Here is a 27,646-nt window from a genome sequence, read left to right as displayed (position 1 = left end):
GACCGACCACGACGAGCACAACATACCACGGCCTGCAGATAACCACAGAAGCCAACGCTATCCCGTGTACTGCAGAAGACAGATAAGTACTGTATGCACATACACATATATGGGGACTTTTGCATGACCAAGTATCGCAACACATTCCTAGCATACCCCTGGGGACGGGAGGCTACCCCAAGTTGATTGGGGAGGGGGGCCTGATGGGGGTGGTACGCGCCACTTGGCTTGCTCGTGGGTTGGGGCCCTTGCAAGGACTATCCCACATGTGTACATAGAACACGAACTGTATCGCTATATAAGACTGCTGGTTAATTACGAGACTCTTGGACTCCTGAAATAATGTGGTTCCACTGATGCTACAAATGCGATTTGGTTATGCCATAACATTAATTTAACCGCTACCTGCAGCACTATTTGTGAGATGGATGGAGGGAGGTGGGAGGCGAATAAGGGGACACATACATATACATAGATCTTGTTTCGTTGTTAATGTAATACCGGGCTGTGGCGGGTGGGATGGTTCTATAGATGGGAGTTTGGCTGGGTTATTGATGTGCCCTAGGGCTATGGAGGAGGTGGGAGGAAAGTAGGGAGTTAAACTGGGACTAAAACTATGATTCTATCAGTAGCACAAGGTCTCGGGGGTGGGGGGGGATGCAGGTGGGTTTGGCTGGGCGGGGGGGTGGGGGGTCCATGGGAGGTACTGAGGAGTGACGTTATCTATTGGCTATAACGCATTAGGGAGGGAAATGCGAATCCCTTGCACTGCACAATAAACACAAATTGAGACGTTCGCGCCCACGGCTGACAGACATGCACATGCCCAAGACGCCTTATGCCCCCCCCCCGCCCCCGCCCATGGACGGTTGGCCCCGCTCCTGACTCTCGAACCAGGGGACCCGGGACGGGGACCGCTATGGGAGACGGGAGAACCCGGGACGCACTCCCCATGTAGCTGACCCAGCCCGCTGAGACCCACGACCCGAGCTAACCTAAAACAGCAATGGGCTACTCGCCCCGACATAGGGAAGGACTAGCTGCCACTCACACCGCACAAACCTATTGAATGTTAACCCATACCCCCATATGACGTGACCGTACAGATCGACATTTTCATTTTCATTGAACTAGCCATTGATTTAAGATTAGTAACAAGTGGGACACGGACATCCCTCTGAGAGATCCACACACTACTACACCACTAGACACTGAGCCTCTGCTGCCTACCGGGCAGTGACACTGGGCTTCATCGGTCTCACCACCACCCCGACTCACACCTGGGTAGACCATATTACTGGGGGACCCAACACCGCGGCTGCCCTAGCTTGCTAGGAGACGGGACGGTCTTGTTATCCACCCAGCTACACAGGACCCCCTCGTATTGTGGGGATAATTCTATTTCTTGCTGACATCACACCATTGAGCACTCGCACCGGGGACCTCCTGGGACGGACTGAATTGGGCGGGGGCCGAGCCGCCCCCATCTCGTGGGAATCTTAACTTACGAGGGCTATACCCTCCCTCTTACTTAACTGTACTTGTATTCTTTCTCCCCACCCTCCTCTCCCACCGGCAGTTGAAGTGCGCACGGGCTACTGGACTTGGAACACCTGAAAACGACCACAGAGCCACCAGCGACCTCGCCCACACTCGCCCCATGGCATACACAGCAGCACCTCTACATGTCCTGACGCAGAACTGCCGAGGCCTTAACACGCCTGAGAAGCGCACACACCTCCTAAGAGAACTTCACCGCAAACGGATCTCCATGGCAATGTTACAAGAAACACACCTCAAATCTTCCGATACCCACAGGCTGAAGGACAGAGATTACCCAGTCAACTACCACAGCACTCACCCTGAAGCTCGAAAAGTAGGAGTTTCGATACTGATGGCCGCAAATCTTACATTCACTCTGCTGGACCAAAAGGCAGACCCTAACGGTAGGTTCCTTTTTATCAAAGGCACGATTGCGGGGAGGAAATACACCTTCGCCTCTATCTATGCGCCAAACGCAAAACAGGCAATGTTCCTGTGCAAAACATTCCGCCAACTGTCAATATTCACGGAAGGTTCGCTCATCATAGGGGGGGACTTCAACGCACCGCTTGACCCGTTGATGGATTCCTCGACAGGACACAGCAGCATACCACAAACCGCGATTAGGGCTATAAAGAAGACCATGCGAGACTTGAGATTAGTGGATGCGTGGCGGACCATACACCCGACAACCCGGGACTATACACACTACTCAGCCATACACAGGAGATATTCGCGCATTGATTATGTCCTTATACAACAGGAAGGCCTACAATATCTACAGTCGGCTACAATCACACCGACACCATGGTCAGACCACGGCGCAGTGTCCATGAAGTTGGACTCCCCGCTGTTCAGGCCCACTAAGACAGCGTGGAGGCTAAATGAGTCGCTCCTGTCGGACCCGGAAGTGCAGGCACTCTTGACAGAACATCTCACCAACTACTTCAGTGAAAACGACACGGAGGATGTATCGAAGGTGACGCTATGGGAAGCACACAAGAGTGTACTTCGAGGTCATCTCATACGGATTGCTTCTCGTAAAAAGAGGGAATCGCAACAACATATGTTGGAACTCACCGACCGGATCTCCCGACTTGAAGCACAACACAAGCGATCGCAACTCGAAGAGCATTATCGCTCACTCTTGGATGCTCGCCGACAATTGGCGGAACTGGTAGCCAGCAAACATCATAGGGCGACGCAACGATCCAAGGCCTTCTTCTACATCCACGCCAACAAGGGTGGGAGACTCCTAGCCCGCATGATCCGACCCCAACAAGCCAGGGCGCAAGTACACGAACTACGGAAGACTGACGGCACACTCACACAATTCCCAGAGGCAATTGCCACTGAATTCTGTAAATATTACCAACAATTATATAACTCCACGCAGTCACCCCCGGATGCCCGCGGAGCAGAACTACAAGACGCAACAACGCGCTACCTACAAGGATTCCAACCTGATGCCTTAACATCAGAAGAAGCGGAACTACTGGAGGTCCCGATCACCACGGAAGAGGTTCAAGCGGCGATTAAGGCAGCGAAGAAAGGGAAGGCTCCGGGACCAGACGGGCTCTCAGCGGGATATTACAAGCTATTCAGAGACATTCTGACACCACACCTAATGGCAGCCCTCAACAAGGGGATAAATTCCACCAGGAAACGCTAGCAGCTACCATCACGGTAATCCCCAAACCCGGCAAAAACCCCGAAAACTGCAGTAGTTACCGGCCGATCTCGCTTCTTAACGCGGATGTGAAGCTCTTCACCAAGATCATTGCCACCAGACTACAACAGTATGTACCGCGCTTAATACATCCAGATCAAACTGGTTTTGTACCGGGAAGGGAAGCCAGAGATTGCACACTCCGAGCGTTTTCCATACAAGCACTAGCCCTTAGAGAGAAATCGGGCCTACTAATGCTCTCAACAGACGCCGAAAAGGCTTTTGATCAGGTGAATTGGAACTTCATGATGGCGACATTACGTAAAGTAGGACTAGGAAGAGGGATGGTGACTTGGATATAAGCGCTCTATACAGACCCCAGCGCCAGAGTGAGGGTGAATGGTGCGCTTACGGACGCCTTCGCCATTCACAATGGCACTCGGCACGGCTGCCCATTATCGCCACTCATGTTTGCCATCACGCTGGAACCGTTTTTGGATAGGGTGAGACATGCACCAGAGATCAGAGGATTTAGGCATGGGAACCAGGAACATAAGGTAGCTGCATATGCAGACGACATGCTCTTCTTTGTGAACGATCCAGCTAAATCCTTGCCGGCCCTGATGCAAGAATTTGACGCATATGGCCAGTTATCGGGGCTGAAGCTTAATTTAACTAAATGCGAACTATTAGATGTCTCGGCTCCGACGACTATAGGAGAGCAAATCAAACGCGAATATCCCTTCCATTGGTGCCAGGACCAGATGCGATACCTGGGAATCTGGATGCCCAGAAACCCGAAAGAACTACACCCCACTTTTGCGCACAATACTAAACAACCTTAAGAGTTGGAACTATGACCACATCTCCTGGCAGGGACGTATATCGGTGATTAAGATGAACATTCTCCCACGGCTGCTCTACTACTTTGACACCATTCCCTGGCACGTTCCACCAGAATTTTTTACATCTCTTAAGTCGGCGGTGATAAAATATGTCTGGAAGGGAGAAAGGGCACGGCTCAGTTTTGACAAGCTATGCCTACCTAAGAATTGGGGGGGCCTGGCTCTACCGGATATCCGCAAATACTTCCATGCTGCGGTACTGCAGCGGATCAGGGACTGGCATACAGCGTCTGATAACAAACTATGGGTAGCACTGGATAGAGAAGGCATGAACAAAGCCCTTTACAGGCTCACATGGCAAGGCTCAGCGGATGTAACATCAAAACTGGGCGCTGAATCACCCATCACACAAACGCTAAAGACGTGGTCTCTCATAAGACGAAACCAACGTATCTCCCCACAGCCGAGCCCCCTGATACCGATAACTCATAATTCGGAGATAGGTGGAGGGCTGCATCGTTCTTCCTGGCCAATAGAGGGAAACAACGATTATGTCCCGATATACGAGGTCTTAAGTAACTCTGGAATACGGAGCATTCGGGAATGGAGTGGAACACCACAACCGACGCTAATGCACAGATTTCACTACGCTCAATTACGGCATTTTTATTACAACCTCCCCAACAGGGTAGCGTTACATAGAGAACAGACGTGGTTTGAACGCCTCTGCATGACCGGCTCCGATGCGGACGGCAGAGTCTCAGTCATCTACCAACAGCTAATAATAGGAGATCGCACACAGAACACGGCGTTCAAGAGAAGATGGGAAGAGTTGACGGATAGGACGTTCACTGAAACACAATGGGAACAGATATTAATATTACAGCACAAGAGCTCCATAAGTACCAACTACCAGGAGGTCAACTTTAAGCTACTCTCCCACTGGTACAGGACTCCATCTCTACTACACAGAATATTCCCGGGTACTACAGACACCTGTTGGAGATGCGAAACCCACACGGGCACAATAAGACACATCTGGTGGGATTGCGCAAAGATTAAGCCATTTTGGGAGGACATACAAAGGGAAATGACAACCATCCTGGGAGACCTACCTGACTTCAACATAGAAATGGCCCTACTGCATCACACGGAAGGCTCAATAGCCCAATACAAGCGATCGATAATTCGCCACCTACTTAATGCAGCAAAGGCATCCATACCTGCTAAATGGAAACAGACCCAACCACCGACTGTGACAGAATGGCTTCAGAGGGTAGAGGACATACACACGGCCGAGGCGCGATACGCAGAACTGCTCGGACGGAGCACCAAACACGTCGCCACCTGGACCCCGTGGTATGTATACCTCTCACGACCGGGAGCAGGAGGAACATAACGCACACCATTGTACACAGGGTTCAGGGATGCCCGGGCGCACGCCGACGCATGGTGCCACTTCTAAACCCTACCCTCCTCCCCCCCCCTCCCACATATGTCCCCCCTTCCCCTCTCTCTTTCTCTCACTATACAATGTTTCTACTCAAGCCCACGCGACCTATTTCTAAGACACCGTGGCGGCGGCTCGGACTGGGCCCGAGGAGGTCGGGAACAGGGGTACCCGACTGTGAGGATGCGCGAGTTATAGGTATAGAATGTAGTAAATTCCAGGGAGGCGAGCCAATGTCATCACTAAATGCTAACTGAAGAAACAACTAGGGAACTGAACATACAGAGCAGTAACCCCAAAGTATGACACACTAGACTGACGGGGGGATGGGAATACAACATAAGCCCTGCGATACTCCAAGGCACCGCATCAGGCTTCAGACTGTTGGACTACTACGATAGACGGACATACCCAAACCACTTCTGTTGCACAGGCGACTCCTGGAATTCCCTTCTTTAGGAGATCCCTGGTTAAGGATCGGATTAAAGGGGTGGCGTCCTTAGCAGTGAAATGTATGTGCTTGGAACTGACAATCTTAACTGCATCACAACACACTTAGTTCAGCAAATACCTACATATCTCAGACACTGCGCCCAACTGGGGCCACGCAGGTTTTTACAGCTCCATGTGTCCAATATAAACATGTTTGAGATTGAAGCTATTACCTAGTTTCCTAGCTATAAGGTCTATATGCCAGGTTCCTTAGAAGGACCAAGGAATGGGGCTCTGAGATATCCCCTTGTTTAAACTCGCTTGATCGGTTATTGATGTTACTGAAACTGTTTTAGCTCGTAAAGATGCACCTACCTATAATTGTTTAAATTGTTTAATTTGCTTAAATTGCTTATAATTTACTGATTGACTAACAGCTTTATGATGCTTGCTGTATGTTAGATGATCAGAAGACAACAACACTTACTTTCAGTGTTATTCTCCGAACTGACTATACGTATTTACACTGTTGTGGTGTAAGTATATTTGTGATTCTGTACTCACCTGATTGTCATAATAAAGAATTTACAAAAAAAAAAAAAAAAATCCAATCTCAAGCGTTACCAACTGTGCCACAAACTAGGGGGAAAAAAAAATCCTTCTTGACACCAGAATGGCAGTCAGATATCAAGAAACGCTTACCCTACAAAATTAAAATGTATATCCCTGTATATTATGTTTTTGCAAGTATTTATACAATTGCTGTTATAACATCTACATAAACTCGAATAAAACCACCTCTTCACAGAGTCTCTCTGTAAACTTAGTAAAATCAATCCGTAACACGCATATTACAGTACAAACTATAAGAATGTGGAATACATGTGTCTTACAGATTGATTTTATTACGTTTACAGAGAGACTTAAAGGAAGTACAAAGGAGCAAGGAAAGAAACCCTGTGTGAATCAAAGGCTGGTATGCAATATGGATGAACTGGTTAGCCCAGAGGTCTGGTATAATCAGTAGGTAAGTCCTCCAGAGGACAGTTGCAGGATGCTCGGCAATCAGAAGGAAAGGAATCAGGTCTGTGGCTGGCTGTTCATCACACAAGTAGTCATAACTAAATGACAACTGAAGACCTACATGTTGGTTTCCCCTGATTTACAGAAATAAAACCATTACGAAGTTAATCTAAACCTGCCCCTCTCAGAGGAAAAGCAAAGCATAATTCTTTTATAGAGTGCCCATCTCTCTGGCAGAATTAAAGGATCTTGTGTGAGATTGACAGAGATTTGTTTTTCGGTCTTACCAGAGCTGTAACAGATGGGAAGCTTTTAGACATCTCCCGGAGAAGGGTACAGGTACGAATATCCCATAGTTCCAAGGGTTTGTCTTTAAACACTACTGCCAAGTACTGCCTGTAATAACCGAGGACAGGTGTTAGACAGAAAGTATATTGTGTGCTTTGCTCGAGATTGGTGAAATAAATATAGCATAAAGTAGTTATGGTCACATCCCCTATTTTAGCACAACCAAAAGCAACTAACTTAAATTAGCTACAGATTGTGCTATTTTTTTAACTGTTTATTTTACGTAACACTGTTAGCTCTGCAGTGCTGTGTAACTGGTGCAGGTACAAATATGGCACTGCCAGAGGAAAACTCCCCCAGCACCAATTTATTTATTTACTGCAGCTGCTTTATTTATCCCAGTAAATGTTGAAATAACGTCTACTGGAGAACTGTTACTGCTCAGGGAGGGACACTTCCACTTTAACGCATAGCACTTAACTTAAAAAAATAATTTTTTCTCCCAGCTTCAGTGCATTAACTTCTCTATAATTTCTTGGCTGTACTGCCAATGTTTAGCCATTCGGGACATAGCCCAATAATAATCATAATCATGCCCTGACATTGGAGATGCTAAATAAAATGAAAAAAACAAACATAACACAAGTTTTCGGACGCTATTAACCCCTTCAGGACGGAGTCAATAGTGCACGTTCTGATCAAAACAAAACGTAAACAAAAACTAGAATTTGCGCTATATGTCTGTTCAACCGTAATTCACCTCTTTCATATTATATGCACCCACACTTATTATATATCATTTTGTTCAGGAGAAACAGGGCTTTAATTTATCATTAACTATTCATATATGGAACATAATTCATTATGAATAAAATTTAAAAAAAATTGAGAATATAAGATTTTTTTTTAAATTTGTATTTCCGTCTGACATTTTAGCTGTGAATGTCATAATACTGTTAGGTTTTACTGCACAAAAATGCACATATTTGTAATCAGCGATGTCTCACGAGTACAACCGTACCCCCCATTAACAGGTTTTATGTTGTTTTGGAAAGTTACAGGGTCAAATATAGAACGTTCCATTTTCAAATAGAAATTTGCCAGATTGGTAATGTTACCTTTGAGACGGTGTGGTAGCCCAGCAATGAGAATTACCCCCATAATAACATACATAAAAGTAGACAACCAAAGGTATTGAAAGTGGGGTATGTTTAGTCTTTTTTAGTAGCCACTTAGTCACAAACGCTGGCCAAAGTTAGCGTTCATATTTGTTTTTGTGTTAAAAAAGCAAAAAACGAATATTTGGCCAGTGTTTGTGACTAAGTGGCTACTAAGAAAGACTGGACATACCCCACTTGCAATACCTTGAGTTGTCTACTTTTGCAAATGGTATGCCATCATAGGGGTAATTCACATTCCTGGGCTACCATATGCTCTCAAAGGCAACATAACCAATCTGGCAAATTTCAATGTCAAACAAATGAAATGCAAGCCTTATATGTGACTTATATGTGACTCTCTAACTTTCCAAAACACCATGAAACCTGTACATGGGGGGTACTGTTATTCTCGGGAGACTTCACTAAACACAAATATTAGTGTTTTAAAACAGTAAAACATATTACAACAATAATATAGTCCATAAAAGTGCCGTTCGTTTGTAAAAAATGCAAAAAACTTCACTTTTACTTAAAATATCATCGTTGTAATACAATTTACCAATTTGAAACACTAATATTTGAGTTCAGCGAAGTCTCCCGAGTAAAACAGTACCCCCCATGTACAGGTTTTATGTTGTCTTGGAGAGTTACAGGGTCAAATATAGTGCTTGCGAATTAAATTCTCAGCACTTTCTCCCTGTGTTGTCAGGTATGTCAATCAAATTTTAATTACCGTATTTATCGGCATATAACACGCACTTTTTTCCCCTGAAAATAGGGGAAAAATCGTGGGTGCGTGTTATACGCCGATATCCCATAATTACTTACCTGTCCTGAAGCGTGGGCCGGCTTCACAGCTTGCACCGCGGTACAGGAACTTTAATTTCATGTTCCGGTTTCCGGCGGGACTGAAAGGAAGTGTGCACAATAGTGTGCACACTTCCTTTCAGTCCCGCCGGAAACCGGAACATGAAATTAAAGTTCCTTTACCGCGGTGCAAGCTGTGAAGCCGGCCCACGCTTCAGGACAGGTAAGTAGTTATGGGAGGGGAAGTACACTATGGGAGGGGAGGAAGTACACTATGGGAGGGGAGGGGGGGAAGTACACTATGGGAGGGGAGGGGAGGGGGGGAAGTACACTGTGGGAGGGGAGGGGAGGGGGGAAGTACACTGTGGGAGGGGAGGGGAGGGGGGAAGTACACTGTGGGAGGGGAGGGGAGGGGGGAAGTACACTGTGGGAGGGGAGGGGGGGAGAATATTATGGGAGGGGAGGGGGGGAGAATACTATGGGAGGGGAGGGGGAGAATACTGTGGGAGGGGAGGGGGAGAATACTATGGGAGGGGAGGGGGGGAGAATACTATGGGAGGGGAGGGGGGAGAATACTATGGGAGGGGAGGGGGGGGAGAATACTATGGGAGGGGAGGGGGGAGAATAATATGGGAGGGGAGGGGGGAGAATACTATGGGAGGGGAGGGGGGGAGAATACTATGGGAGGGGGGGACATACTATGGAAAGGGGGGGACACTATGGGATGAGGGGGGAACACTATGGGATGAGGGGGGAATACTATGGGATGAGGGGGGGAATACTATGGGAGGGGGGAAATTTCCTGGAATTTCTTTCTAAAAATGAGGTGCGTGTTATACGCCGGTGCGTGTTATACGCCGATAAATACGGTAATCAAATCACCTAATTATGTTAAAAGATTACTTAAATATACACGTAGAATTTTAATATATATGCATTTATAGGTATTTAAATTCTACGTGTATACTAATGTAATCTTTTATGTAATTATATGTATTTATCTATATATAGATATATATATATATATATATTTGCGGTTATTTGCATTTTATATATAGATAGATATATATAGAATGTAATTCTAAGTGTATTTTGTTACCTATATATATATATATATATATATATATATATATATATATATATATAAATAACAAAATACAGTTAGAATGAAATTACATATGTATATATAATTTATATTAAATTTTGTTTCAATATTTTATTTATTAATTTTATTTTATTTATTATTGTAATTATACGTATTTATATATATAATATATGTGTATATATCTATTATATATATATAATATATGTATATTATATATATGTAACGTCATTCTAAGTGTATTTTAATACTAATATATATACTAATATTATTATAATACACTATGTATGACGTTAAATATATATAATATACATATATATTATATATATAATATTTATACATATATTATATATATAAAAATTAAATTTATTTTAGAACCTGTCTAATATTTTTTTTTTTACACCTCCTACCTTTTTTTACACACTCCCCCTGCTGGCAGATCCACAGCCAGCTATAGGGGGCCATGTGATTGCTCTTTGAGAGCGATCACATGGCCCCTGGGGGCCTAATTTGCCGTGGGAGGGCTGCCTGGGCTGTGAGGCAGTCCTCCCGAAGCGGAGCGCCGGGAAGGTGAGTATACCGGGCGCTCCAGGGGCTTCAGCCGTTACAACGTGCTATGCCGTCACAACGGCTTTAAAGCCCACTTAATCCGTGACGGCATAGCACGTTGTAACGGCGTTAAGGGGTTAAATACCTTAATACAGGGGTAGGCAACCTTTGGCACTCCAGATGTTGTGGACGACATGCAAAGCATCGGGGGAGATGTAGTTCACAACATCTGGAGTGCCAGAGGTTGCCTTCCCCTATATTAAAAGTTTCAGTTCCAGTCTGCAGCATACTATACTTACTTCAGATGAGACACTTTAATCATCTCCATGGGTTGCTCATCAATGCCTCTCTCTCCTCTAAATGCCACACTCCTTCCTGTAAGCACACAGATCAGAAAATGATTTTCACAGAACAATTTTTTTTGTTTTTAGAACCAGAGTTTGGAGTCCTGTCATGGTTTCTTATGGAAGGATCGACCGGATTGTCGTTTCTCCCTAGATTGAACGACTGTTCTATATATCCTACAACTGTTCTATATATCCCGGGCCCAGAAGAAGCCATACTGCACATTAGACAGTTTAATACTTATCTTGTAGGTTTTAGTTTTATACGTTACACTATGTTATATTGTTTTTCTCTGTTGCTTTTATAAACATTAAATCTATATGATCTTTAAAGATCTAAATGATTATGAATAACATTTTGCTGGACCATACGGGTATGTAATATTTACTATCACAAACTGGAGGTATTTAGTTTTACCCATTTTGTGATTCTGCTCCCTTTGTGGCAGCATTCTTACCTCTACTCATATGAGCGACGTGAACACAAACACTGAACATCTACGAATAAGCTCAGATACTAAGAGCCTGTTTCCCCGGACTTAGAGTCCAGACCTAAACCTGCTACTGCATCAGTCCTTAATGCTACGGACCCCCAACAGCTCTCACAATAACCTGTTACTGAGGTTCTTTAGTGGTATCCTGCAACCTAATACTCAAACACAAGAAATGGATTGTACTACTACTGAACACAGGAACTGAAATACAGGAAGAGGCACCAAATACACAAGAGGATAACAGAAGAAGCAACCTGTAAGAAGGTCCACCAGTTGAAGTTCGTTTCTCCCCAGACCAAGGTTGTTTGGGGTAGATGTAGCAAATGAGAGGAAGCTGGTGAGACTGGTCCATTCGATGCCCCTGTAAATGAGATGTGATTGTGAGTTTAGAGTTCGGGCCTGGGTGTATTTAAGTAACATTCAGCATAGTAAAAGCAACGCAGGCAGTGCTCACAGTGCATTTTAGGTGCTAATAAAGGCCTGGGTTACACAAGCATGTTAGCAGATGCTAGACTGAAAAGCTCAGTGTACCTGGTACGACTCCAATTGAGTCTTATACAATCATATTATGATGATCCATTTATACCAACAGTATATACTATTTGGTTTTATTATTCGCTGTAAAAAAATAACAAAAAAACAACTTCATGTACGAGTCAAGTATTTTGATATATACCTTTACAATTGGAAAGAAAAACTGCACATAAAAACAAAATGCACCTAACCTAGCACTGTTAAGCGTTGATTATTTCACCTTGTTCTAACGACTTCATTGCGTAGCCAAGCTTGTTATTGTTATAACTATATAAAAACGTGCAACTCATCATGCCACTGTATAACTTGAATACATCTATGAACACGCTGTTGTGGCGTATGTCGATGCTATGTAACAACATGCACAACAAAAATAAAGAATAAAAAAAAAAATGCAGACTTCCTATAGCACTAAAAGAAAAAGAAGGTGTGATCCATACACATCGAAATGTCCTCATATCAAAAGTAAACCTAAATGAAATTAAGATTTCTCTAACTGTGTATTCTCCATTTCCATCTAACAAGCACATGCTCACCTCCCTCCTCCTAAATCATAATAGGCAATGGGTAGCCATTCTGCATTCGTTCAGCTATGTGGTTAGACTGCAAGCAAACTTCCCTGTCAACGATTCCAAAGGCAGAAAACGTACAGTAAAGGAAAATCGTACTACCCATCTCTCTCTGCCTCTGGCAATTTACTGTTTGACTAAGCTTTTTAGAAATGTTGGAACATTACAGGCCTTTGATAAAGCAAACAGAGACCAGCAATGACACTGGTGCAGAGTGAGCACAGAGAACTTGAAGATTTAACAAATCAATCTATTCTTTTCGTATGCACTTTACAGATAATGTATTAAATATGTAGAAACAAGAAACCCAAAATGAAAACAAACAACAACAAAAAAAGTATACATACTTTTAAAGTTCATTCTTTTTGTTAGCCTACATTAGGAAGTAGCATGGCCAATCAGGAGTTTATCAATTTGAGCATTTGAATTTGAATCTAAGCTGTAGGACATGTTTAACCCAGCACTGCGATAAAGTGTGATGAGTTTACTTGCTCTTCCGTTCTGCTTATGAAACTGCTATCTGAACTAAAGCTCCCAGAAATCTTTGATTTGCGTCCTGACAACATGTACACCTGTGTTAGTGAACACTTCAGGTTGGAACATGTACCTTAAAACAGAAAGACTGAAGTACTTTACAATGGGAAATTGAAACAAAGTAGGCCGGGGGATAGGATATAGAATGCTCCAAAGCCATTACCTTTTTATATACAAAAAAATGATAATTTAGTCCATAAAGCTAGAATTAATGAGCTGGATTTTTAAAAAATTTTTATTTTTTTTAAACACTCACTTGACCTCACAGGAATGTATATTTAATTCTTTATGTAATAGACCGCTTGTCAGGTTGTAGACAAAGACAGAACCATTGCTTGTACCTGTAAAAATAGGCATTGAGAGTTAGAGGACAGTTTTCAGTTCACAACCAGTCCATATCATTCCAACTTTAAGATAAAAATTTCTTTAGAGCAACTCCTTCAAAATCTACATACATGGAAAAGACAATCCCACGTTAAATGGGTCACCATCTAGACCAGGGGTAGTCAACCTGGTCCCTACCACCCACTAGTGGGCGGTTTGGGATTTCAGGTGGGCGGTGGTGGTTTCTGCAGAAAGTGCCCAGTGGGCCTTGTTTGCTGTGAACCAAGACCGGCAGGAGAGATCATTTCATCTCCCCTGCTGACCCATGCAGAGCCAGCCTTGCGGTAAGCCCTCTCTGACTGGTGGGGAGATCAAAGTTCTCCCTCACTGGCCCTTAGTTCCAGCAGAGGGAAGGACCTGGGAGACACTGTGTTCCTTACCACGAGCAGGCTGGTTGGAGCGTTTCCGTGCGTTACCATGGCAACGCTCCAATACAGTGCTGTGGAGTGCTAGCAGGAGGACAGGAGAGTTGGCCTGCACCCGGAGTAGCTGCAGGCTAAAGTGAATATGCCACCACTGGACCAGCAGGGCTTGCAACATTATGTCCCCTCTCCCTGGTAAAAGGTAAGAAGAGAGGGGGAGACATTAAGTTAGATTTTCACAACTCACCCATCTACACACAAATAAACCCTATGCACCCTTCACACACAAACACACGCGCGCGCTGTCCCCCCTCACACACACTGGCCCCTTGCACACACCACACTGCCCCCTCACACGCACACACAGACAGAAAAAAAAAGTAGAATAGAAAATAGGAAAAAAAGGCAAAAAAATAGATACATTGGAGTGTTTAAAGGGACACTCCAGTGCCAGGAAAACACTGCAGGTCCACTCTCCCTCCCACCCCCCATCCCAGGTTGCTGGTTAAAACCCCTTCAGTGACTTACCTGTATCCAGCGCCGATGTCCCTCGGCGCTGGTTCAGGGTCCGCCCACGCTCCTCCCCTGCCATCATCCGGCAGGGGAGACGGAAAACCTATTGCGCATGCGCAGCATTGCCGCGCACGCACATTAGACCTCCCTAGGAAAGCACTGAAATATGCTTTCAATGCTTTCCTATGGGGATTTCAGCGACGCTGAAGGTCCACACATAGCGTGAGGACGTCCAGTGACGCTGTAGCACAGAAAATCCGTGCTATAAACCAGGAAGTGCCCTCTAGTGGCTGTCTAGTAGACAGCCACTAGAGGAGGAGTTAGCCCTGCAATGTAAATATTGCAGTTTATAAAAACTGCAATAATTACACTTGCAGGGTTAAGGGTAGTGGGAGTTGGCACCCAGACCACTCCAATGGCCTGGGTGCCTGGAGTGTCCATTTAAAAAAACTAAATTTGCACTTGCACTATAAAATTAGTTATTGTGGCACTGGTGGGCGGTAAGAACATTTTACCATCAACAAAGATACAAAAGTGGTCGGTAGGTATTAAAAGGTTGACTTCCCCTGATCTAGACAATGACACTCTATGGTCATCAAAATAGCCTAAAAATCTGAAATGTCCCTTCATATGATTATACAACAAGGAATATCAACAGACTTCTTAGAAATATGTAAAATGGGGGCAACTATGGCATTGTACGAACCAAAGAAAGCAGCACTTTGTATGGTAACACAGGAACTTTGTATACACAGGAACCGTACAGAAGCAGCCAACACATAGAACGTCAGCTTCCAAGACACCTTGCAATCTGATCACAAAGCATCTTGGGAGCTGTGGTTTTAAAAAATAACTGGAGAGCCATTTAACTACCCATGGTAAAAGACTTACCAACTGCCAGAAGGGGCTTGTACTGTGTGATATTCTTGGTAGTCAGAGGAGGGCACATTCTGACCACAAATGGTGGCTGAGGAAGCCCAGAAAGAAGGCCAGTGAGCAAAAATTTAAGGTGCACTTCCTGAAGAGGACTTCCAGATGACTGAGGATCACATCCCAGCATGCTTTGTCCAGCTGAAAGAGAGAAACCCATATTGAGTTGATGCTTTTCCAGGACCAAAAAGATACAATTGATACAACTTGTTACTATTTTCCATTCCCCACCCATTCCTTCTCTGTACAGTTCCTTAACCCCTTAAGGACCAAACTTCTGGAATAAAAGGGAATCATGACATGTCACACATGGCATGTGTCCTTAAGGGGTTAAAGGAACACTCTAGGGTCAGGAACACAAACATGTATTCCTACCCTATCGTGTTGAAACCACCATCTAGCCCCCCTGGCTCCCTCTTGCTTCCCTAAATATAGTAAACTCTTATATACTTATATTCAAGTCTGTGGCTGCTGCCTTTGCCCCTGTCTGCCTCTAACCTGGCCCTGTCTTCAGAAGCAATGCTTCCCCATTGGCTGATACTGACAAAGAGGTAGATCAGGGGCAGAGCCAGCACAAGTCAAACCCAGCCCTGGCCAATCAGCATCTACTCATAGAGATGATTTGAATCAATGCATCTCTATGAGGAAAGTTCAGTGTCTGCATGCAGACTGTGGAGACACTGAATGGCAGTGCTGCTTACTCTGCAGCACTGCACCAGGAAGCAGCTTTAGCAGCCATCTAAGGAGTGGCCAGTGGAGTTATCACTAGGCTGTATTGTAAACACTGCATTTTCTCTAACAGTGTTTACAGCAAAATGCCTGAATGGAATGATTCTACTCACCAGAACAAATACAATAAGCTGTAGTTGTTCTGGTGACAATAGTGTCCCTTTAACTCCATTTTTTTATAATTCCATTCCTACAAAATGACAAACTGTAAGGAATATTTAAAGATTTCTCAATACAAGCTGTGTAGATAATAAAAATGTTCTTCCAGGTGGAACACAGATTTCACTTTTTTTTTTTTTTAAATTGTCCTGGGGGAAAGTAGTTATTACAGGACTATATTTATGGTGGACTCCGCTTTATATGTTCCCCAGCTTATATTATTACTACTATTATTGAATCTGGAAAAAAATAATACAGAATATTGTTATTGAGCATGTAAAGGAAAAAGCATTGTGTAAAGGGTTACTCCAACCAAAAACAGTGTTCTAAGAAAACATTGTTTTTGGTCAATTAAACACCTGACCACACCTCTCATACTCCCCCACCCCTCCCCACCCCCCAAAAAAAAATTCAGTAAAAAAAAAAAAGCAGCAATATGTTACCTCCATATTAGCACCCAGGCCAGGTTCTCCCCACAGCCAATTCTCTGCCAGGAACTACTGGATGGGGAAGAATGTTGGGGAGAATCGGCTAAGGGGAGGGCTTGGGCAGCAAACGGGTGGAGGAAGCAGGTCAGTAACATTTTAAGTTTTTTTTTTCTTAATCATATTAAAATGTACGTTCAAAGCACTGCCCGGGTTAGTGTAGCTGAATTACTTGCAAGGGGTGTTTCTTTAGCACAGCACCTACAAGTAGACACATCTGATTTGCTTGGTTTGAACATGCAATGCTCACACTGTATAAATAGTGATGTAGCGAACATAACATTTTCGGTTCGCGAACGGCGAACGCAAACTTCCGCAAATGTTCGCAAACGGGCGAACCGCAATAGACTTCAATGGGCAGGCGAATTTTAAAACCCACAGGGACTTTTTCTGGCCACAATAGTGATGGAAAAGTTGTTTCAAGGGGACTAACACCTGGACTGTGGCATGTTGGAGGGGGATCCATGGCAAAACTCCCATGGAAAATTACATAGTTGATGCAGAGTCTGGTTTTAATCCATAAAGGGCATAAATCACCTAACATTCCTAAATTGTTTGGAATAACGTGCATTAAAACATCAGGTATGATGTTGTATTGATCGGGTAGTGTAAGGGTTACGCCCGCTTCACAGTGACAGACCAAACTCCCCATTTAACGCACCGCAAACAACCGCAAACTCCCCATTTGCACAAGGTTGGATACCAAGCTAGCCATGTCCCGTTCCTTGTCCTCACTGTCATTGAAGGTCTCTCTTCCTCCACCCAGGAAGCGGGAGATGGAAAAAGATGCTTGGTCGGTCCTCCTACTTCAAATTTGGGGCACTGCGCGTGCAATCTAATGTGCCACCAGATAGGAATAGTACTACTTAACACACCACTCCTATCTGGTGGCACATTAGATTGCACGCGCAGTGCCCCAAATTTGAAGTAGGAGGACCGACCAAGCATCTTTTTCCATCTCCTGCTCCTCCTTATATACACGTGTCCTGATAGGGGACGTAACAGGGATTAAACTGATAGGAATAGTACTACTTAACACACCACTCCTATCAGTTTAATCCCTGTTACGTCCCCTATCAGGACACGTGTATATAAGGCATTGATTTTAGGAAGCAGGAGATGGAAAAAGATGCTTGGTCGGTCCTCCTACTTCAAATTTGGGGGAACTGCTGCATTCGGTAACATATCAGGCACTTTCTGCTTATACCGGGGGTTTAGTAGCGTGGACACAGAGTGCAGGTTGTTCTCCTTCAGCCTTTTTATACGAGGGTCCCTCAACAGGCACGACAGCATGAAAGACCCCATTTGCACAAGGTTGGATGCAGAGCTACTCATGTCCTGTTCCTCGTCCTCAGTGATCTCTCTGAAGGTATGTTCTTCCCCCCAGCCACGTACATCACCATTGGTACCAGATAGGTGACAACGAGCACCCTGGGATGCCTGTTGTGGTTGGTCTTCCTCCTCCTCCTCAAAGCCACATTCCTCCTCTGACTCCTCTTCCTCCCAAACCTCTTCCAGCGTTGCCGCAGGTCCAGCAAGCGATGCTGATAAGGCTGTTTCTGGTGGTGATGGTGACCACAACTCTTCCTCTTCACGCTCATCTACAGCCTGATCCAGCACTCTTCGCAGGGCACGCTCCAGGAAGAAAACAAATGGTATGATGTCGCTGATGGTGCCTTCGTTGCGACTGACTAGGTTTGTCACCTCCTCAAAAGGACGCATGAGCCTACAGGCATTGCGCATGGGCGTCCAGTAACGTGGCAAAAAAATTCCCAGCTCCGCAGAGGCTGTCCTAGCACCCCGGTCATACAAATACTCGTTAACGGCTTTTTCTTGTTGGAGCAGGCGGTCGAACATTAGGAGTGTTGAATTCCAAAGTGTCGGGCTGTCGCAAATCAAGCGCCTCACTGGCATGTTGTTTCGCCGCTGGATATCGGAAAAGTGCGCCATGGCCGTGTAGGAACGCCTGAAATGGCCACACACCTTCCTGACCTGCTTAAGGACGTCCTGTAAGCCTGGGTACTTATGCACAAAGCGTTGTACGATCAGATTACACACATGTGCCATGCACGGCACATGTGTCAACTTGCCCGAATGCAATGCCGCCAACAAATTTGTTCCGTTGTCACAAACCACTTTGCCGATCTCCAGTTGGTGCGGAGTCAGCCACTGATCCACCTGTGCGTTCAGGGCGGACAGGAGTGCTGGTCCGGTGTGACTCTCTGCTTTCAGGCAAGTCAACCTCAAGATTGCGTGACACTGCCGTATCCGGGATGTGGAACAGTACCTGGGGAGCTGGGGGGGTGCTGTTGATGTGGAGCAAGACGCAGCAGCAGGAGAGGACTCAGCCGAGGAGGTTATGGAAGAGGGTGGAGTAGGAGGAGTAGAGGAGGTGGCAGCAGGCCTGCCTGCAAGTCGTGGCAGTGTCACCAACTCCTCTGCAGAGCCACGCATTCCATGCTTGGCAGCCGTCAGCAGGTTTACCCAATGCGCAGTGTAGGTGATATACCTGCCCTGACCATGCTTTGCAGACCAGGTATCAGTGGTCAGATGGACCCTTGCCCCAACACTGTGTGCCAGACATGCCATTACTTCCTTTTGCACAATCGAGTACAGGTTGGGGATTGCCTTTTGTGCAAAGAAATTTTGGCCGGGTACCTTCCACTGCGGTGTCCCAATAGCTACAAATTTTTTCAACGCCTCAGAACCCACCAGCTTGTATGGTAAAAGCTGGCGGGCTAAGAGTTCAGTCAAGCCAGCTGTCAGACACCGGGCAAGGGGGTGACTTTGTGACATTGGCTTCTTACGCTCAAACATGTCCTTGACAGACACCTGACTGTGGGCACATGAGCAGGAACTGCTCAAGGCGAGAGACGGAGGGGCGGATGGTTGAGAGGGGGCAAGGAGGACAGCAGTGGTTAACGTGGCTGAAGATGCTAGACCAGGAGGAGGATGGCGGCTTTGAGTTTGTGTGCTGCTTGTACTCCTGTGTTGATCCCATAGGCGTTTGTGATGTGCGATCATGTGCGTTCTCAAAGCAGTTGTACCTAGGTGGGTGTTGGACTTCCCACGACTCAGTTTCTTTTGGCACAGGTTGCAAATGGCATCGCTGTTGTCAGAGGCAGACACACAAAAAAAATTGCCACACTGCTGAGCTCTGCAATGACGGCATTCTGGTGGTGGACACAGCATGCGTTGATTGGCGTGCTGTCTGGCTGACCCCGGGTGCCGATGCATGCTGTCTGACTGTGCCACTAGCTCCTTGCGACGACCTCCCCCTGCTTCCAACTCGTCTCCTCCTCCTCTCTGTCTCCCCATCTGAACTTTCCCCCTGTTCTTCTTCTCTTCTAGCGGGCACCCACGTGACATCCACGGACACATCGTCATCATCAACCGCTTCACTTGTATCTGACAACTCAGCAAAGGAAGCAGCAGTGGGTACAACATCATCATCATCACACCGTACGTGTGTAATGCTGCCTGACTGAGACATATCCCTGTTATCACCATCCTCTGGCAATAATGGTTGTGCATCACTCATTTCTTCCAACTGATGTGTAAATAACTCCTCTGACATACCAAGTAAAGCAGCTGTGGTGCTAGTGTTGGTGGTGGCGGCAGGCGGGCGAGTGGTAACTTGAGAGGTGCCCGAAGCTAAGCTGGAGGAGGATGGTGCGTCGAGGTTCCGAGCGGAAGCTGTAGAAGATTGGGTGTCCTGTGTTAGCCAGTCAACTATGTCCTCAGAACTTTTCGAGTTCAGGGTACGTGGCCTCTGAACACTGGGCATTATTCTAGGGCCAAAGGGAATCACAGCACCACGACCACGACGGCCCCTGCAGGGTGGTCTGCCTCTGCCTGTCATTTTTTTTCGATTAGTGGTACTATGCGTGCAAGCTACTGTGACAACATATATGAGTGGCACTGGTGTGACACTGTGCCCTGGCAGGCCCTGAAACGCACACTCGTGAAGGAAACTGACTGCTATTATATTACAGTCCAAAAATGTTTTTTTTTTCCTTTTTTTTTTTTTTATGCAAGCTATTGTGACACCAGTGAGTGAGTGGTGGCACTGGGCAAGTGGGCACAGTATATGCTGTGAGCCTGACACACAGGCTGGCAGGCAGGCAACTGCAATTACATTACACAAAAAAAAAGCAGACTGATGTTCTAGCCCTAAAAAGGGCTTTTTGGGGTGCTGTCCTTACAGCAGAGATCAGATGAGTCCTTCAGGACTGTAGTGGACACTGAATACACTAGCCTAGCTATCAATTTCCCTATCAAATCAGCAGCAGCTACACTGTCCCTAATCTCACTAAGAATGCAGCTTCACAATGAATGTAAACTGGATGCTGTCCAGGAGGTGGGAGGGTCTGGGAGGGAGGGTCTGCTGCTGATTTGCTGGAATGTGTCTGCTGACAGTGAGGTACAGGCAGGGTCAAAGTTTACTCAATGATGACGAATAGGGGCGGACCGAACAGCTCATGTGTTCGCCGCCCGCGGCGAACGCGAACAAGCGATGTTCGCCGGGAACTATTCGCCAGCGAACAGTTCGGGACATCACTATGTATGAATATTTGTACAGTCAAACCATGAAGAAAGCATCTTAATCTACCCAGAGTAGCCGGAGAGGGAGTTTTGGCTCTAAACATTTATACCGATTTTAATACAATGGCAATATTTTAAGATATATGTCTCTTTAACTATATATATATTTTTCTAGAATTATGACAAGTGTTTTGTTTTAAAGTTAATGTTCTCTGGGCACCAATACAACGTTAACACGTTTGATAAATTTTGGAATACCTTACAAGACAGAGTTATGAAATCGGAACAAGTGGCTTAGTGTTCAAGAGGGTATTGCCAGTTATGCAAGTTGCATCAATAGCGACACCCACAATGGGTGTGCCCACCTGGGATGTTGGTGTGCCCACCCACTGAAGAACCATCAAGCACGTCAGGTTAGCAGACAGCAACCCGGACGCTCCCGAACTACATGTATTGTCTCCACATGTAGCTATCTAATGATGCACTGGCCGGGGAGCTTACCGGGGACAGTTCCCTGGTGTCACTGGATACAGGACAAAAGCAGGACAGTTGGGAGTCTTGTATTTTTATTGCATGCTATAGTTTTGATTTTCAAAATGTCAAACACAGCATGATCATGCCTAACGAGGCTAATGTGCTTGGTTTCAATGCTTCTATTACTGGATTTGTGGAGTGCACTGACTACTGCGCATGCACTGTAGGTCCTGAATGCTTCTATGAGAGAAGTGTCTGACATGATCACGATGGATGATTTCACAGTAAGCGGATCACATTGCAGAATGGAGGCTATCCCTGCATTGGATTACAGGTAAGTTTAATTGCCTTAATCTCTCCAGGTGCGCTATCTAAACAAAACAAAAAAAGAAACATTCCAACATTAAAAATATATTTTTAACATTAGAATGTTCCTTTAAAATTTAAAAGTTTGTTTTCTCAGTTGTAGGAAACATGCACAGCATTAAATCTATAACTGAGTGGAACAATAAGTAAAATAAATACTATACAATAAATAGATAAAAATAGGCCAGTCACCAGTTAACTAGAAGTCACTTTACACCAGAGAAAGAGTGTCAAACATGTTGCAGATTAGGAATACTGTGTATCTATCTAATTAGTAGTCATTCTGTGTCTTACCAATCATACTGTCCAGAGAGAGATCTGGAAGTTTTCTTTGGGCAGGATCCACCGGCTTACCGCAGAATGAAGATGGGGCATATAAAGCACAAGACCTGAAGCAATAGGGGAAAAGAGAAGACAACACATTAGTAGAATTAATGCCTACATCACCACATAAACTCAAACACTTCCATCTCAGTGATGGGCGAGATGTTTAATTAAATCATATATGATAAAGTATTAGTCCGTATATATTAATGGAGAATTGGCACTCTCCCTTCACACCTCTGACAAAAACCATGGTAGTTCCTGCATGCTTGGCTGTTTGGTCTTCACCTTAGATCACAAACACAATCACACTCAGCCTGTTGTAGTGAATGAATTTAGTAAGGCCAGTCTGTGGCTACTAGTTTAACAGTGCAGGCATCTCAAGCAAAGTGTCTGTGTTATCCGATACAAAGAACAGCAGAGACATTGGCTGCAGAAGGGAAAGCAACTCTGTAATAAACAACAGGCAATACAGGATTAGCCGTATCAGGCTAATCTACATGGTGACCAAGTGTAAATGCTACATAATATAGGTTTGTAAAGTTTAGATTTGGAGGTGATCTTCAGAAAACAAAAAAGTGATTGAGTCACAGATGATACACAGTCCATGAATATCAAAGAGCATAAATTATTACCCAGCATTAAGATTCTTTCTTCCCAATACACCTGATTTCAGCTCCCAGATCATAACTCGGCCATCACTGATTATTAGGGCGATGGCATTCTCATTGATGGTACTGCATGCTATGCTGTACGGACGGACGGTCTTAGTGACTCGGAAGGCGTCACACTGGCAGCGAAGATCATAAGTCATCTCTGGCACAGCATCAGAGTCTGAGGAGACAAATTATGTGATTTGTTTGTAAATAGCATTTGGTTTCCTCTGGGACAAATCATAGAATTTGCGGTATTCATATTCCAAATCCTTGTGGGGTATGATAAACAGTGTTATTTACAATATCCACTGGGATTCATTTAGTGTGAAGTGCTTGGAACACAATAGAGCTTGCCTTTTTTTACAGCCAACATATAAATAAATGTAAATCCGCTGTTTGAGCGTTTCCAAAGAATATCAAAAACGAATTGTGCCCTAAGCTTTCATTTACGATGGTTTAATAAAAAAATAAAAAAAAGTCACTATCGCTATTTTTCTACAGGCACAGCAGATTCTTCCCCTTGTATGAAATGCTAAAACAAAAAAATTCCCAAGATCAAAATGATTTGTGAACTCAGGATTTGGTGAAGAACAATTCGAATCTCCAGGGAGGATACTGGTATTTCAGAATCTGCAGATGTAGTGTTGCGAATGAGACCATGATCTGCAGGGTACCCAGTTCGTTCATTAATTCTGCATAGAAACCATTTGTGCTCAACTCATTCCATGCCGATGTCTGACACCCCAACAGCTGTTCCACTGTATAAAATTAATGCGGATGCCCTTTCTTTTTAGACAATTTTGCAGATTTTCAGATGGCTGTCTTAGTTACCATGGTTTTAAAGCATTGCAAGTAATGGTATTAGGGTAGACAATTAATCTTGATGCCAAACAGCTGATTGCCAGTCACATGGCAGTAATAGTAAACAGTGGGGGAGAACTTTCTACTTTGCAGAGTTGGTCAGGGCATAGACTTGGTAACACTTTGTCGAACGTCAGCAGAGTTACTTTGTAACAGTTGGTATAAATCCAAGAATCAGAAAAGTAGCCAGATCCCTCTGCTAGTAAAGAATCATACCTTTATTCACAAACTCAAGTCATGGCAAGAGGGTCACTCAAATTAAAAAGACTCATTGGACAATTTGTGAATCGAGGATTGCCTACAAAACAAAATGTGTAAAGTGCCTGTGTTTTGGCGTTCCCAGTTAGTTTAGTTGACCAATTTATTCTAGCTAGACTGATTTGGCTAATCTCCAGCCCTTGTCTTACAAATCATTGTTTATGAAGCCCTTTATTAGGGCACTAGTAGTTCTACATGATTTAACAATAACTGATCTACTTGTATATATCTAGAATAACTGTAATAGGTATGCTTTATCATATCGCTACAAATGTAGATCCAGTCTCAGAAAAGTAGGTCTACACCAGGTATACTGGTAATGGATCTGCCTAGTAACATCTGACATAGTGAAAGTAGATGGATCTACATTGTCACTCATGCAGGGTTTTTAACTAAAGTGAGAATTGATCGTATTTCAAAGTGAATTTAAAGTGTAAAGCAGCTCTTTCTATTCTTCTTCTGGTGTCTTCACATAATTTGCAAAGATCCCCGATGGTGACTTCATCACTCGGTGTCCATTGGCCATGGGGTACAGAGAAGGGTACCTGAAGCTGACCCTCGCAACCGCTGCCATCTGCACCCACTGGACTATCTTCAGTTCCTGGTGCCTGATCTGCCAGGGCCACACGACATGACCCAGATTACAACATTGATGTCTATGTGGAATCCCGTGAGACTACGGTTCCATTTAATCCATTTGACCTTAAATTTGAATTCTCCCCTTAGTGTATACCCTTGTTGGTAAATTGACAGTAGACTCTCTCTGTGTATTTTGTATTGCTTCTTATTTGAAATAACAATAGTACATATACTTTACGACATATTTAGTAACAGTTGCAGATCAACTCTGCAACACTTTATAAACAATTGAGCCATTTTGTGACCCTTGGTATAATGGTTTACCAGCAGCAGATATATTAACAACCTTACCTGTCTCCTCGTTTGGTGCCCCTGAACTCCCACAAGTTTGCCGACCAACACGCATAGAAATGCAGCCATTCTCATGGAGACAGAAAAGCACATCCCTCTGAAAGCATGGGGTCACCTGGGTAGTAATAGAGCAGAGACATTCAAATAACAGCCATCAAAACACTAATGGAGGCTAATCAAGTAAACCCCAGATCATGCCTTTAGAATGATAGCTGCAGGAAATTGTGACAATACTCAACTAGGTAATCACTAAAGTGAATTGAGTTGAAAGTTCGTTGGACTTTACTTCATGGGGCATGTATATATATTGAATAGAAGTTGAACATTAAAGTTCACCTGAACCCTCTAGGATCAAGCAGCAGCAGAGTTTGCGGTCAAGTTGGCTGTAAATTCAACTCTCTACTAGGACAGGCAGTAGCATTTAGTGTTAAAAGGTGGCAGGGTGCTAGAATCTACACCCAGAAAATAACTTCATCTCTGGACACTGATACCCTATGAAAGCTCTAGACTAGAAGATAGGACAACACCTAGGCAAGTCTTTTAGGATGTCCAGGATCTCACAATCCAATGCAAAGTTTAACATGAGAAATCCTGTTTGAGTAGACTAAGCATTTCTGAAAAATCTTTATACAGAGATACCGACATATATCAATAGGATTAATTGCAGAACATCTTAACTGTATTCCCAGACATCAATACGGGTCTGTATGTGTGTGTGTGGAGGTAGACTGCATAACTTAACATGATAGGTACAGCAGGTTTTTGTTTTGAAACATATACAAAATGGTCTGAAAAGATCTAAAGACTGTGATGGAATTGGGTAACCATACATCATATATACATTTATGCTCTTCTAGAGAAATATCAATGAGAGTTATTTAGAAGCGGACCATGACTTTGGACCCCTGTGAATCTCACATAGCTTTCTATTTTTGCACAATGAGTAGTGTGTAAAGGAGCTGTATTAGCCATATGTACACTGGTGGTAAGGAACACAGACATTCGTATTCTCACCACCCCCAGCAATGAAAAATTACAGTAACATCCTGTGAATCATGTACTCCCGGTCAATCCTGCAAATCCTCTAATGCAGTGCCTTTGTTTAAAAATGGCTCCCTTAATTTATATAATGTCGTGGTAAAGAAAAATGTACATGAAAGTGTTTCTACCTGCAGGAAAGGGACACCTGTCCTTTCGATGGCTACAACTCCAACAGTCTGATTGACCTCCAGGTCCAAGATCAGGATCTCTCGTGGGTAAAGAAGTAGCATGTGGTTTCGCTTCGAAGGCATGTAAGAGAGCTGCAAGCATTCATTAAGGGTCACAGCCTCCGCACTGCAAGAAAGTAAACACACACAGTATTAGAATCTGATCACAAAAAGGCGTACACCTTAACAGGCCCTTATAGCTCTCATTATATAATGCATTATCATGCAATACAGCGGAAAAAAAGCCAAGAATGAGATCCTAAAAAAAAAAAATAATAAGACTCTGCAACTTAATCTGGGTTTATCAAAAAGTACAAATGTGTCTCATGTACAAGTTGAGGTTTCTAGATGGGGCAGATACCGTAGTTCCATGAACAGTTGAGTTGCACTCTCCGGCATCATTAGTAATGTTATTTATGGCTCAGTATCATAAAAATGTTTTGGTATCATAATTATAGAGCAGTAGAAGCTTGTAGATGGCAAAGACAGCATAGATATTCACCGCTGGTTTAATTCAGTTTAAAATAATTAAGAGTCAGTCCAGCTGGCTCAAGTGCTTTAAGAGTTAACTTGCTATCCATCATCTTATTTCATTTTATAAAAGCTTTTCTATCCTCACACTCGCTGCATGCAAACCGTAGTGAGCACGTCTCATAGAGAAGCATTGTATTGGCATAAAGTGGCAACTGCCATAAATGTGCCCAAGGTCCTCAATGCTTCACCAGTATGTTCTCAGGGACAGAGCAAAGAAGAATGGACTTGTTGAAAAAAGGTAAAGTATTTTCGAATTAAAGTGTGTGTGAAGAGGGAATGGGTCGGGATGTGGGCATGGCTGAATTTAAACAAGAAAAATGAACGAACCAACCTCTAAAAAATAAATGTATTTTTTTTTTATTTATTTTTTTAAGTATTCCTTTTTAAAAAAATACATTAATCACTCAGCAGTGCAAGAACATAGAACATATCGGATGGGGAAACAAACCAAGCAAATGCAGTTGCTGTGACAAGGAGCAAGAAAATCATCAGTTTTCCTGTCTTTCACTCAATACTTGACATAAAGGTCTATAATTTATTTATATAGTTTATAGATTATACAATTCTGCAATTCCGCTCGCACAAT

General features: G+C 44.1%; 1 protein-coding gene across 1 annotated transcript in view; it reads right to left on the bottom strand.

Annotated features, from left to right (window-relative positions):
* Positions 1-27,646, bottom strand: part of WDR11 (WD repeat domain 11) — an 85,513-nt gene that overhangs the window by 35,440 nt on the left and 22,427 nt on the right. Inside the window, exons 6-14 of the mRNA XM_063434716.1 lie at positions 26,488-26,653; positions 25,319-25,433; positions 23,249-23,447; positions 22,584-22,678; positions 15,493-15,672; positions 13,599-13,683; positions 11,960-12,066; positions 11,167-11,242; positions 7,249-7,357 (exon numbers count right to left, since the gene is read on the bottom strand). Coding sequence (XP_063290786.1) covers positions 7,249-7,357; positions 11,167-11,242; positions 11,960-12,066; positions 13,599-13,683; positions 15,493-15,672; positions 22,584-22,678; positions 23,249-23,447; positions 25,319-25,433; positions 26,488-26,653 — 1,132 coding nt within the window. The remainder of the gene's footprint in view (positions 1-7,248; positions 7,358-11,166; positions 11,243-11,959; positions 12,067-13,598; positions 13,684-15,492; positions 15,673-22,583; positions 22,679-23,248; positions 23,448-25,318; positions 25,434-26,487; positions 26,654-27,646) is intronic.

The sequence above is a fragment of the Pelobates fuscus genome, chromosome 10, assembly GCF_036172605.1.
Source record: "Pelobates fuscus isolate aPelFus1 chromosome 10, aPelFus1.pri, whole genome shotgun sequence".
Taxonomy (NCBI): domain Eukaryota; kingdom Metazoa; phylum Chordata; class Amphibia; order Anura; family Pelobatidae; genus Pelobates; species Pelobates fuscus.
This window is presented reverse-complemented; position numbering and strand designations above follow the sequence as displayed.